Source organism: Dermacentor andersoni, chromosome 1 (genome assembly GCF_023375885.2).
Source record: "Dermacentor andersoni chromosome 1, qqDerAnde1_hic_scaffold, whole genome shotgun sequence".
NCBI classification, from domain to species: Eukaryota; Metazoa; Arthropoda; class Arachnida; order Ixodida; family Ixodidae; genus Dermacentor; species Dermacentor andersoni.
The window spans coordinates 131,096,938-131,111,645 of record NC_092814.1 but is presented as its reverse complement, the minus strand read 5'-3'; the positions used below and the strand labels follow the sequence as shown (position 1 = coordinate 131,111,645).

General features: G+C 40.9%; 1 protein-coding gene across 1 annotated transcript; it reads right to left on the bottom strand.

Annotated features, from left to right (window-relative positions):
- Window positions 1-1,870: 1,870 nt before the first annotated feature.
- ldbr (lariat debranching enzyme) lies at window positions 1,871-14,365 on the bottom strand. Its single transcript, XM_050193900.3, has 9 exons — window positions 14,138-14,365; window positions 13,960-14,066; window positions 13,264-13,388; window positions 7,925-8,005; window positions 7,784-7,869; window positions 3,089-3,313; window positions 2,963-3,025; window positions 2,748-2,890; window positions 1,871-2,662 (listed from the first exon to the last, which is right to left on the bottom strand). The coding sequence occupies exons 1-9, from the start codon at window positions 14,225-14,227 to the stop codon at window positions 2,089-2,091; spliced, it is 1,494 nt and encodes a 497-aa protein (XP_050049857.1). The 5' UTR covers window positions 14,228-14,365; the 3' UTR covers window positions 1,871-2,088.
- Between the last annotated feature and the right edge of the window lie 343 nt (window positions 14,366-14,708).

Genomic DNA, 14,708 nt, shown 5'->3' with positions numbered 1-14,708 from the left:
GTCTTTTTTTTTTTTTCGTGTGCTGGCTCAGTGGACAATTTATGCCACATAGAAGTTGATTTTTTGTGACCGTTTTCTCCAATGTTAGTATTTATGAATAGTTAACAAATTCCTTTGTCTGTCAGACAGATGGACATGCCACACTGGTCAAGGCCATGAATGCCCTTCCGACACTCATTTCCGGCCTTTTTTTTTTTCTCTTGTTGGCTCACCGGACATTTTATGCTACATAGAAACTGGTTCTTCATCAGTTTTTTCAATTCACTATTTATCAAGTATTCATAAATCTCTTTGCCTGTCAAAGTTTGGACGGATCTACCACACTGGTTTGCCATGGCTGCCCTGTTGTGACAGGTCACAAAGACATTTGTTCCACTTACTGTTGGAAATTTAACTTACAAGGTGTTGGTGTGTTTAGATGACCTCTCCATAGATGGCACAAGTACACAATGCCATTTTTTGCACGAGTTGCTTCTGGAGAGGCAGGAATTGTGCTGAAAACACAAAACGAGTGTAACCGGGAGTGGCAGGGGCTGTACAAGGGTGTGCACCAGAGTAGCAGTGAAAGGTTTAAGTTAATACAACTGCCACCGAGTAGAACAGAACCACTCTGAAAATCACCAATGAACTTGTTCATGCTCTACTATGTGATAGATAGCTCAATCACTGTAGATATTTTACCAAATTTTTTATTCAAGGCAACATATTTATTGAAAGATATTTCAAGCAGTGGTTGATCATTAAGTGCACCCTTCATATAAGACTTGCATTTAATGCCGGTTTTATAAGGACCACCACAGCTAATTGGAACATGCTCGAATTTACTGCTAGACTATTAGTACAATTATATGTGGTGGAGAATGTCCACATAAAATGTCGACTGGAATTGAGTGAACTAATGGAACTAGTGCAATGAAACATGGAGGGAATGTTGAGAATGTCAAGCGTGGTGTGTGGGCAAAGATGCGAAGAGTTAGTGGAGGTGTGGGAAATCAACAAAGTTTTTTTTAATGCACTTTGGAGGCCTTATGGGGTTTTCAACAGTGCATGTTGTCAGAACTATCACACATGCTAAAATGAAACTAGGTAGGAATAAAGTCTCTAAATAAACATGCCAGATAAATTTCACAGTTTCACAACTGAACTGTGGCAGTTCAGCTTTTGGGCTTCTTTATATCAAATATGTGCTGATTTGGGTTGTTCTTGATGGTTTCTGAGGAACAAAAGTGTCCACCCTCTGCAAAGTGTTGGCATATTGAGATAAAACACTAAGAATTAGAGTGTTTGTTGGGAGGAATGCGTTGAAGAAATTTCAAAATTGTAGGTGCTGTCAAGGAACATCCATTTGAGCAGTGATACAAGTTTTGGAATTGTTGCTGTAAGCAAATGGCTAGGCATTTGTGCTTTAAACTTTCTATGCATGCACTGGAGACTCTCCACAGTTAGAATCAACCACTGAAACTAAGTTCTGAAGTGTTCATTTGAGAGTATTGTAAGCAGTTGTGCATCCACAACTGCTTACAATTCTCTTTTACAAGCTAGGTATCACAGCTATGGTTTAGCGTTGCATGTAGAGGAAGGAGGATGGTGCAAGAGGGCTGTAAAAAATTTCCACAGGAACAAGAAACGAGTCTGGTGGGAAGCAGCACCAATGCTACAATAAGGGATGCACTGGGCACCAAAACCTCTTTGTTTCAGAAGATCCTGCTTTGCTGGTTTATGATTTTGCAAGGTTGCACAAGTCTGCTGATCTGTAGGTTTTTGTTCCAGTGTGTCACAATAAGTTGAGCCAATTTCTGAAGTTTACAGTTAATGGGTTGACAGACTGCAAAGTTGACGTATGCTAGTGAAGCAGGCAAGCAGGCTGTGATATGTTCAGCACTGTTCTTTTACTGCAGTATTCACAGTTTGTAAGGGCTGATCAGGTTTTAGTTGTGCAAGGCGTTTTTGATATCAAAGCTCAGAAACGCGATATGGCCATTCTAACTTTTTGCAGAAGTCAGTGAAAGTCGGGAACTTGGAAACACCAACAATGATCTTGATTTGTTCTAAGGTGGTTGTTGATTTAATGACAGAAATGCAAGCTGTTCAACTGTCCGTTTCTTCACTTTCTGTGTACATAGACTGGTTTCTTCTTTTCATTACTCTCCCAGAAGAGGATGGTGCAGACTTTAGTATGACATCTTGAGTCTTTTCTATCAACTCTGGAAAGAGCTCTTTCTTGTCTTCTGCTGTGCAGACTAGGCTTCCAAATTCTAATGTATGCATCTTCTGCCTTTCTTCAGCACTCATCTCGTGTAAAGGCACTGGCTCATCATCTAAATCTGTTTCTGGGCTTTGTTGCTGGCCTAAGTTTTCAGATTCATTGAGTGATGACATGGTAGTATTGGTTACATCTTCCGTTCCCAAAAAGCCTGAAATATCCAGTGGCGATGATTGCTGCCGAGGATCAAGAGCTTCGGCTAGTGGATCTCGAAGTCCAAATCGTTTGCAGAAGCTCTCAGTCTGGGGATTGATATGGGGCTTCACTCGGCCAGGGCTACGTTCAGATCCTGGCATATACACAGAAGCAGTATGCTGAAAATTAAGAGGCACCAGCAAATCATTGCCACACGTCACTGCAAGTTTTTCTTTCTCTTCCTTTGTAGGTGTGAATTGCCACCTAGATATAATGGGAAATGAAACAGTATTAGGGTCACCATATTTAGCTACAATAAAGCATTAAAGATGCAGTAAACGCTATTTACCGTTGATCACATCCTGGCCCAGGCATGTAGTGGTTTTTTGAATCAATCCTGAGTAAATGGTCAGTTAACTGTAGTACACACAGCCACTCTAAGTCATAGCTTAGCTTTGGAGGCTCGTCAGTTGACGTTGGTATGTCTAAAGTCTGTAAAAATAGACAAAAGATGCAACAGTCCAATGAGAATCAACCTAGGGACTGCTAAGTTGTGGGTCTTACTTGAAGGAAGTCTCGCTTGGGCAAACATTTGTCCAGTGCCAAAAACTTCGTACATGTTCCATCCTGTTCCATAATACAAGTACATTAATGCTGGAAAAGATGTATAAAATTGAGATATAAACTTGCCTCATGACTGACCACCGCAGCAAACTTGCAATGAAGATGTGCAGCAAACCAGTACTTTGGCTTCAGCTGTTCTAGCAAGCCCTCAGTTGGACGACAGCCTAAGCTATTGCTCTCAACTTCTGCAACAAAGAACTTTTTTTGCTGCAACAACCTTGCCTTGTTTCCATGGTTGTAAATTCCACGTGGCCAGTCATGTGAAATCACTATGTCAATGGGCTCCGCCAGCTGCAGGGAAAAATGTTTTTTTTAAAAGGTGTACAATTCATTTTTATACATATTGTCGACAATATATTAAAATGTTCTATAACAGGGTTCATGTAGGTGTCGGACAAAAATTTAAGGATATTCGATTACTTTCAAGGCCCTTTCAAAGCTTTTTCAAGGGGGCAGAGCGGCCCCCAATGTGGCAATTTTTACAGCGAAGCTGTATATGGCTAACTGATTCGTCCGTCCATCTGTTGGTCACCTGTATGCCAAAAACTCATCCAGAGCAACCCAATGCACATGCACGAAATAAAAAAAGGAGAGAGGCGTGCGATTAGCCAACACCACCTAGATAGCGCAAGGCCTGTTTACTCCAATTCATGACGTCAGAATCACTGTTCCCTACTCGGGAGCATCCCCATTAGATTTTATGGCAGTCTGGCCAGGTAGCTGACATCATGGATCGGAGTGAAAAGGCCTTATGCCATCTAGGTGGTGTTGGATTAGCTGTAATGCAAGTAAGTAAGTACAGTCGCTAATATAATTTTCTTGCACGGAAGTTACCATAAAACGTTTTGTTATCACGCAATCTGAAAAAAAAAAAATTTCAAATAACGAATTTCACTGAAGAAAAAAAAATAATTTTGCTCAATTTGAGAGGCTGTGACCAAAGATACAGTTTCATACCGTGTCGATGATGTTTTACGTCGACGGTATGAAACGAAGCCTGCAAAGCTTTTGCGTCTACTAGCCACTGCGGCTGATAGCATCACCCAGCACTGCAGTGGGATGATGCTATCAGCCATTTTAGCTCACCCAGGCTTTATACCCGACACAATCACCTCTAAGATATGGCACAAGGGCGACGTGAAGAAAAAAATGTGAGCCCACCACACCCGCTTTTGTGCTGAGCCACCAATGCGGCATGACTTCGCCGTATCGCAAGCAATGTGCGCCTTTCTCCCATCCCCTTCCACTCCTCCGAAAAACTACTCCGACAGCGCCGATGAGGAAGGGGGGCGACAAAGGCGTGCCATGTAGGGTGTGCGGGTCAAAGGCATGTGTGTGGCATGCAGGCGGGTACAACAGCTCACACTATTCTTTTTTTACTGTACCATTGTTTCTAAAATGGGAAGTTTGCTGGGCCCATGCTGATCCGCCATAAAAAGCGGGTCATGAAATTGATCTTAGGTTGTCTTACTCAAGAAATTCAAGGGTTTTCAAGGGAAAAAAAGAATTCCAAGACCTTCAAGGGTCTTGAAAACATACTTCTAAATTTCAAGGGTTTTCAAGGGTTTCAAGAGCCTATGCGCACCCTGTATAAATACACATAGCCTGCTTTACTCATATACTTTGAAGTGCTATTTTTGCTTGCTAAGATGTGCTATGTTTATGTATCTGTTTTTATGGTTTTTTTTATCTGCTGTGTGTTTTATGTGTTCAAATGTTACCTTTGCTTGTATTAATGTATCTTGTTTTTTGCTCTTATGTTAGTAGGTAAGAGTGCACTTACTGTACTTAAATTTTTTATACAGGGTGCTTACATTGCAGAGTTTTTATGTATCAGCTGTTGCAAATAAATGCTGTGAAGAATTTAAACAATATCAGAGGGCTTCATGCGAACGGCACTCACCGCTTGTTGATGGGCATTGTCTACCATGAACATTTTTAATTGTGCTTTAATAATTAAGTTTAGTTATGTAGCTAACATTTAATTAGTTGAATTATTCAATGTGGAGTCGGTGCAGAAATTGTTGAGGATGTTGAGAAATAGTAAATAACAGCATTTAAAGCAACCTAGGTCTTGCGTAGTCCTTTCTTCCAACTAAAAAAGAAAGCCTGTGAATTTAAAATATACCATGGACAATGTGTCCACACACCAAGGATTGCAGCTCTCTCGAACGCCAATCTCATCCCATACAAGCGAAGCTTATCACACTAGGATCGAGTGGCCGCGCTCTTTCCATGACATGTTTCGATGCACATCTTCATTCCTTATCAAACGTGAAGCTGTGGTTTTGGCATGCCAGATGATGATTTACGTTTGAGACTGCTATCGCTGGTGCAGGGACACATTGTCAAATTCTATTTATCAAATTTCTGAGGTTTTAATTTTTGTTCGGAAAAAGGTCACACAAGAGCTATGTTGCTTTAAACACTGTTTTTGGTCATTTTTCTATATCCCCTACAACTTTTGCACCAACAGCTTATTTATTAAACAAGTTAATTTCAAGTTTGATAATTAACCTAATTAAACAATTATTTGTGCACAATGAAAATGATACTCCTGACTAGCACGGACAATGGCCATCAACTACAGTGAGTGCCATTCACGTAAAGCCTTCCACGTTTTTTAGAGCACTCCTAAACCACCTCTGATGATTAAAAATAGTTATGCACTCCTCTTTCCAGCTTTTTGTGGTCCTTTCTTCACGTATCATGACACCAACATAATAATGCACATGATGTCGCCAGGGTAAGAGCAGTCAGTTGGTCTACAGATAATGTACATCAGTTCAGATCCGTCTGCTAGCACGCCTTTGCCACGCAGTTGCACGACTGCTCTTCCTTGTCATTTTGCTTGCCTGTTGTGTACAATAGCCTGATCTTGTGTGGAGTGTCTCATACTGCACTTGCTGTGGCAACAGCATGTAGCCAAGAGTGTGGAGTCCTGATAAGTGGAAGTGGTGGTGTTTTCAAGCAAGAGCACCAATATGGCGTTCGGCACTGATGTGGTGTCCACGTATTTCCTATAGAAGTATGTGACGAGGAACAGAGCATCCATGGGGAGGGTAGCAAAAAAAAAGAGAGAAACTGCTCGCTTGTGTTCGAGCTCAGAGATGTATAAGGGTCCTATAAAGAGGCAACATTTAGTTCGGTCAGCTGGTATACCTCCCCTGTATCACATCCCCCACTTGGGTTCTGTAAGGTATATTTTTAAATAAGTAAATAGTACATTCATCAAGAGCCAAATACAGTTACACTACCGAAGTTAAAAAAAAATGTTTTATGAACACTGCAAATACCGTATTTGCATGTAAACGACACAAACAAGAATATAATGCGAGAGAGGACTTTAGGGCTCAGAAAAGGAAAAAATTGGAGGACGCTTAAGCATCGCCTTCAAGAGTGGAATGCAATAGCGTTATTGCACCCCATTCGCACCGCCCACTCATTCGCTTGGCATGCTCTTGACGAGACGAAGGGGAGAAGCGGGCGAGTGGCACACCACCTGTCGGGGCAGCGCCGTACATTGCGAGGAGGGGGTCTTCTGTGTTTGCCACAAGATGGCTCTGCGTGTGCGCCAAGCACAGAAGAAATGTAGCGGAAACGTACTTCGCTACTTGTTTAACTGCGACTTCTGTAATTTACATGCTCATAATTACCGATATACACCGCAGTATAACTTTCTACGGCACGTTTCTAAGGCAACACCGCATTCACTAGAGGCGCTTTTGTCCCGCTTTGAACCATCGAACTCATGGCTGAGTGGTAGCGTCTCACACTCCGGAGACCCTGGTTTGATTCCCACCCAGCCCATCTTGCAAGTTGTATTTATTTATGAATTGCCTTCCGGGATTTTTCGCTCATGGCCAACGCCAACGCCGCCGACTTTTCTGCTACATGAGCTCCTTAACGCTGTCGCATTAAAGTAATCTATAATGATTATAATGCGAAGTGATGCCACAAATAATTAGGAAACAGTGAAAAAAAGTGGATGGCTGCACAGCTTTATTCATTGTTAATGCGAATTAATGTCGCAAAATAAAGTAAAAGGACAAGTGCTGATGTCTTTGTTACTGTCAGTGAGAGTTGCGTCATTTTTCATGACACCCACCAAGGTTATTGGAGAGACAGCACTTCAGAAATGCCCGCAATGCAACCGAACGCGGCACAGCCTTTCACGGATTACTTAGTGACCCACTGCATAACTTTGAAGACTGCTCGTTTGACGGACCTGCACAACAGCGACTTGCTTAAGGTCGTGATTTTTTTTTAAATGCGTTATATTCGTGTTATAAAACTGAATATATAAAACGAGGCACGTTGCGAAGCCATGAATTTCACGGAAAAAGGTCACATTATATTCGTGCAAATAAATTAATTCTGTGATATGCTGCAAAGCAGGGAAAGAGCACACATGGAAGAACCAGAAGATATAACTTTTTTATTAAGTGCCCTGCGAAAGCTGCAGACGGTGCAAAACTGTGTCAGCTAAATGCTTGCTCCCTTTGAGTCTATTCGCGATAATGTACACTATTTGTACAAGATTTTGAAGCTGCTTGCTGGTTCCTGTGGCAGAGCTCTTGAGGCATGTCTGGTGCCTGAAAGTTCATGAGACTGGGCAGCACTATTTCTCTTTATTTCTGGAGTAACAAAAGTTGTACATGGGCCCCAGAATACAGTTTGGTGGGAAGTCCAGTTATGTATGTAGTGGCTTTAAAACATTTGAAAAAAAATACCAACTGCAAATGTGCTGCTGTTTCTCACCTGTTTCAATCTGAAGATCTCAAGGTTTCGCAAATGGTAGGCACTTCGTTTCGTGGAATCGTTGTAAGGTGGGACCTCAAAGTGGCCTGAAAGAAAAGCAACTCCAGTTTTCTTCTTATCCGACAGCACTACAATTCCCACCTTTCAGGTAGTCGTGGCCCTTGTATATTCCTGAGATGCCCGCTATCCTTATGCCATTGACACTGACAACACTTGCATAACCTGAAAAGAGAGAGCATGTCAAGGCAACGATGTCAGAGGTTACTGACATTTCCTAATGGGCTTGTTTATGATAGGCTTGATGGCCCCCTACATAAGCAATACTGACGAATTCAGTCGGTACTTGAGTTACAAATTTAAGCGATGACCAAAAATATTTAATGACGTAATGGGTTTGTTGGCTACGTATTCCACTTTCCATTAAGCTGGGGCATGACAGCTTGAACACTTTCACAGCACTTTTTGGAGCGGAAGAACTTTTATTTTGAAACAGAAAATTTGGACTTTGGAGGAGGTTAGTGGGAAAGAAAGCTATCTTAAAGCCGACCAACTTGAATCTCGAGTACCTTAATAAAATGGCAATCTTGTGGCACAATTTTTACAGTACTTTCTTTTTTTAAATTAAATCCTGCAATGTTATTAAAAAGTCACAGACAGTTATAATAAAACTGACTTCATTACAATAACTATGGGACCACGAAACGAACTTTACAGTTGTGCACGAATGCATCAACTTGGTAAGATCCTTGTGGATTGCATGGGTCAACTTTAAACACCCTGTGTCAACCTTTAATTTATAAACAAATACATTCATGCAGATCAACACCTCTCTGCATGTCTTCTCTGAAGCCCATCTGTTCTACACAAAATGGGTGAGCGTTGTCATTTGTGTGAGCAATCTAATTGTTTTTCCAAGTGCAACATCACAGCTGAAGTACTTCCAGCACGGCACAGCAGAAATAATAGTATGTCCATGCAATGTAATTTGTTTATCTCTATGCAATGTAATATGTTTATCTCTAAAAATTAAAAACTTAAAGGCAATAAACAGATGATTTTTCAAAGTACAGTGAACTCTCACTTGAGTGAACTTCAAGGGACCGAAGGAAATAGTTCACTTATCTGAAAGTTCACTAAACTGAATATTCACTAGACCAACATAAGACATGGCATACAGAGTCAAAAGTTTGAAGTGGAATTCATGGAGCAAAAGACATGGCATCCATAGTGTTAGAAATATGTGAAATGGAATTTGTACATATCAATGAAAAACACACCACGTGGGTCGTTTGTGTGCACACATGGAACCGACGAGACTGGAAAGAAAGAGACGACGACCATGCCACGACTAGCCGGTCGGAAAAAACACACACCACGTGGTTTGTGGTGTGACAGATTGCCGCTTTGCTCTGGCGGCGTTGTAAGCGCCAGCGATGTTACTTTGTTCATGGCCTCCGAGATTGCATGCTTGCTCGTTTTGTGCGGGCGATCTCGGAGGCTATGCCTCATTGCCGTTCGTTTTCCGCGCCGCTGCTTTGCTCCAGGGGCGCTGTAGCACCAGCGACGTTACATTGCCGCTGGAGCGGCGGTTTGATGAGGACGGGCATCGGTTGCGCCTGCAGTGCAGTGCAGTGCAAGCCTTGGTCCTCTGAGCGAGTTCGTTAAACTGAAGTATTGACTGTTCCGAAATTCGTTTAAGTGAAACATTTTTGCATAGAATCTATAAGAAAACTGCCGGGGATTTTTAAAAAGTTTGTTATTCTAAAATATTCTATAAACCGACGTTCGTACAACTGAGAGTTTACTGTACCAATGGCGCACTTCCAGCAGAGGAAGTGGATTTTTCTGCTGTTACGCCATCTGCATGGAGAAAGGATTGTTGTCTCTATGCATGGATTTGTGTGCATGTGTAAGAAAAGGAATGGAATAAAGAGTTTATCCGGAAAAGCTGAGCTCCATGGAATGCCTTTCAGGCTGCATGGAGAAAGGGCAGGTGTAACAAAATGTGGCAAAAATTTACAATAGTTCAGTGGTGACAGCTGTCAGTGGGATGTAGAGGGGATTATCTAGCAAAAGATTGGAAATACGGAAAAACGCTATGGAAACACGCTAGGTTCAGGTTGCTCACATGCACTCAGGCACTGTGACTTGCCAGCTACTGATGCTGTTGAACCATTGCTTGTCTCTTTGCACTAAAGTGTTTGCAGGGAGTGATCAATGCATACAACGTCATCTTTATCTGCTGAAGCATTGTCTGCTGTTACCTTCAAAATATATGCACAGATTCCAATACTCTCAGAGCATGTATTGCACACAAAACCCTGCATAAACTTACAACCACGAAAGTTGGAGAATGATAACAGAGGGGCTCTATTTTTGTTAATCACAACCATATAATGATAGCAGGTAATGAAGCCACAGGAAGCATAGGGATAATATGCTGTGGTTTAAATTGAAATCTAGAAAATAATGAAGAGGGAAATGAAAGTGGATGAAAAGATAACTTATCAATTGTGGGGACTGAACCCACAACCTTTGCATTATGTGAAGGTTATGAAGCACAAAAGTTGTGTGAAAGCTTGGCAGACAGCATATCCTGTTTCCAACTGCACATTGCCACAAGGGTACAAGTTCAATCATCAGTGGCAGTGGTTGACAAAGCTTTGTTTTCTTTGCTGTGGACAACAAGAGCATAATGAAAAACATGGACAGATGGACACAGCAAACCTAGCTTTGGGCTTTTTACCTTCTGTCACAGTAAAAGAGAATGTGACAGAAAACTAGACGCATGTTCTGGGGCTAAATTCAGAGTTGATTACTTGTGGGGACTTCCATCAGACACTGACTGTCTAAGACAGCACACAGAACACCCTTTACTCCAGTGAGGCATAATGCAAGGGTGAAACTATGCCCAAAAGCGATCAGTTGAGAACATGGCCCCCGGAACTATTACAACTAAAAGCATGCCAATATTCATTCTGCCAAGGCGACATTTTAGGCCCTTTATATGTTGCTTGCACTGTTATTGCGATAGCAATTATATGGAAATTCCAGGCGAATTTCCTTTGTCGTCATTGGCATTGCCGTGCGGTTTCCTATAAAGTCCAAGTGCGATAAGATCATGGCCACGCGCCGCAAGCTGTAGGTGCAGTACATAGATGTCTACAGCAGTACATACATGTCTCCTTACCCCACTAAGCAGAAATAAAAACTGGGTCATACATGTAGCATTACTAAATTCACCACTACAAGCTAAGTTAATGCATCTAAAGATCTCAACTTTTTCCACAATATGCATGTGGAATGGTCCAATAGGCATAAAACAAGGAAGCAATTACTGTTTCTGGCAAGTTAAGTATTGTGTATCTGCTTCTCATTACCTAGCAGACACTTGAATAGTCATTCCAGTGCAGCTGCTGATGGTGGCAATAATGTAATTCAAGACTGACATGCATGACAAAATTAACAGTGTTCTGACAAGTGGCAGTTCCTTTCGGAGTTTCCTTTTATCTTTTTAAATGAGGCCAAATGGAATTGGATGTTCTAGCCAGAAGAGTGTTGTTAATATTAAGTTAATGAATATTAAGAATGTTTAATTAAGCACATTAAGTTAATGTTTTAAACAAAATCACAATTTCTTGTACATTTCAGCCATTCATCTCAAAAGCTGAACATTTCATACATGCAGACGTCAAATGTAGCACAGGAAATTGTGTGTTCAATTTTAGGCTATGACACTCAGCATAGACATACAGATGCTTGTATGTTAGCTATGCCTTGCAGCTTGTTTAATTTGTATAAAACACATGCATGAGATAAAAGTCCAGTTGCTTTTCTGGCATTGTGACCAAATGACTAAAGTGATATAGGCGAAAACTATATGAACCTGACCATCAATTATGTGGACACCAAGTCAGCTAGTCTTTGGTACCTGCGATCCCAATACGTGCAGACTTGTGCCTTCCACTTGCCAATATTACAACATAATAACATTGTGACTGTTTAGGAGTACCAACTACATTTTTTTTTTCAGCCTCTTTTATCAAAAATCTAGTCACTTTTGACTTATTTTATAGGCAACTTCAGCTATACTAGCTTATTTCCATTTGACAATACTGGATACAATGCACACTGTGCACAATGCATGCTTCACAAGCGGTTAATGTTCAAGTGGGGCTTGACAACACAGTTGTAATCCTAATATACAACCAATGCACACAAGAATGGAGGCTCCCATGTTAACACTTCTACACTGTCACTTGGTCATACGTATTCATGTACATGCATACAGCACTTGGTACTGAAGAAGTGGGAATGTGTCAGTGTACAGTGCATGTACACATTGTTTTTACTCCTAGTAGAAACCTAACAAAGGTGTGTGGGGTGTTTATGTATAGGGCTTTCTTGCTGTCATTATAAATGCTGCCTAGCAGAGATCAGGCTGCTGGAGATGTCACATTCAACTATAACATTACTGGTTGCAATATTGTATCTCCCTCAGGAATACTCATAAAGCATGAAAAACATGAAACAGCCATTTTGGATAAATTTATCATAGGCTCTGCTGACGACTTGGCTGTTCCATGAATGAGCAATCTTTTGATGACTATACAGATTTTTCTTAATAAAGTTATAGCTTTTTTATGAAATCAGATCTACACTATTTGACCAGACCCACATCAGGTAAAGAATTAAATATGACATTAAAATTTACTAATCAACATTATACTTACTAACTTTCGGGCATTATACAAGAGATCAAGATTACCACTCTCCTAAGCAAACACTATCTGTGAAATTTTGGCAATCATATGCTTTCAAATATTCAGCACCAGAACTGGCCCCACATTGCTCAACACGTTTAAAGTTGAAATACAAGTGGTAATGCTCTTACTTGACTTCTGTGTGTCTGTGTTTTATTTCAGATGTCCTGCTGTTAGGCAACAATCAGCTTTAGTGAGTTGCAATACGGTGTCACTTGCCTGTCACATATGTCGTACTTTTATTGGCGTTTATGTGAAAAATGTGAAAAAATCTACATATTTAAAATAAAAGTCTGAGAATTTTATCACTGCACATGCAGGCAAAAAAAAAATAATAATAAAAAGATAGGCAAAAGACATGCATTTTAATGCATGTCCTTTGCATTGTGCCGCCTTCGATCATTGTCAGTCTAGTGCACAAGAAAAGCATTGTAGCAAGATGAAAAAGTGGCAAATTAAGAGGCACTTACTTCAACATTGCAGACAGCCAAAGACAAAGAAAAGATGGGCAACACTTCAATTGTCTTTCTCTTCATATTCTAAGATTCAACTGTCCCCACCATTCAAATATACATATCCTCCCCTAGACTGGTTCAATTTTTCATTCTGCTGTTCCCATTTAGCAGCCATTGGGGAATCTAAGCACAACTTTAATAAGGTTAAGCTCCAACATACATGAACACTCCAAAGTTATACATACTTTTTTATAGTTCTTACCCATATAATAGATGTTTTCGCAAAGCCAACCGCCGTATGCCAGCTCAGCCAGATAGTTGGAAGCTTCATGGTTTCCACCAATTACAATGGTCAAAAGTGGCGCTTTCTTCTCCCCTGAGTAGTACCTATGCCCAGTCGTAAGCAGTATTACAAAAGCAGTGACCATTACATGTACTGAAAATGCAGGAGCACAAATCATGGCTATGCTGAGACAATCAGATTGACTTCCATGTCAGACAGCAATAAAAAAAATATAGTCTCTACATATACGCAGAGTATAATTCCCCTGTGGGCTACGAGTAGTTCAAAATACGGGCACATTCTGCATAGATCTCACACGTACGTGGAATAATCATTTTGTAACTCGGCACGTCTTGCTGCATCAAACTGCTGTCCACGCAAAACGACAGAAAGCTGAGCGAGTTGGTAAGGATTCACAAATATAAGGAACAGACGCAAGAAACAAGGACACAATTAAGACGGAAACTGGCGTTTGTGCTGTCATTTTGTGTCTCTTGTCGCCTGGTTGCTTGCGCCTGCTTTGTATATTCATTTAAATCTGTTCCATCCACACACTTCATAGGCTGCATGTCCTCCAGATCCTACCTCGCAACTTTTGTGCATCCCACAAACAATTCGTAATCGGGAGGCACCAATTACAACGGAGCTGGTAGAAAGCAACGGAAAAATGGTTACCTATGGAAATCTTTCATCTCTTGATATTTTCTAGGAACCGCCATGCAGTCCATATCAGAAGCATTTCGAACTGCTTGAAAGTCGCCACAGATGATCAGCAAGTCTACCTAGAACGAAAGCACAGAAATTTATATTTCCGCCACCTGTACTTTCAAGACTGCGCAGAATATTTACGTACTGTGAAATGGTACTGGCTTTCTAAGCCTTTTATAGTTTCATAAATTTTGTCAAGTTCGCCGTGCGCACAACCTTCAACAGCGATCTTCATAACTAGTTTGTTTGAAAATTTCAAAACACTTTGCAACAGGTACAGTACTACACCACTGACACTGCCGCCACCCTGATGCCGCGATTACTCAAATAGTACAGAAACACATGGAGGATGCAGAAACAGCAGAACTCTCAAGCATACAGACATATGTAGTCACAACATTTAACCCTCGTGCTTGCTTCAGACCAGTACACAGCGCTTTGTGGGAAGTAGGCACCTCTGTTTATGTTATAGATAAGCTGCACCATAGAGTTTCTCACTATACCATGTGTGAAACTCTATGAGCTGCACAGTATATTATAATATTTAAATAACAATAAAACTGGTAAATATTTATGTAATTTTATTATTTTACGTCCTGATGGTGTTATTAAAGAGGTTGAACAATTCAATGTTTTTGTTTTTGGCCGGTTTTTGGCAGAATGTAGCCATGTATGCCATGTAGCAACACTGAGTCCCATAGACATTTTTGATTGGT

What these genes read in the sequence shown, in the direction of transcription:
- ldbr (XM_050193900.3), bottom strand. Translation starts at nt 14,227, where the DNA reads ATGAAGATCGCTGTTGAAGGTTGTGCGCACGGCGAACTTGACAAAATT. An exon ending in GGGCCACGACTACCTGAAAG is followed by an intron (nt 7,870 to 7,924) that starts GTGGGAATTGTA and finishes CTTTTCTTTCAG; the next exon opens with GCCACTTTGAGGTCCCACCT. An exon ending in CCAAGCGAGACTTCCTTCAA is followed by an intron (nt 2,891 to 2,962) that starts GTAAGACCCACA and finishes CTATTTTTACAG; the next exon opens with ACTTTAGACATACCAACGTC.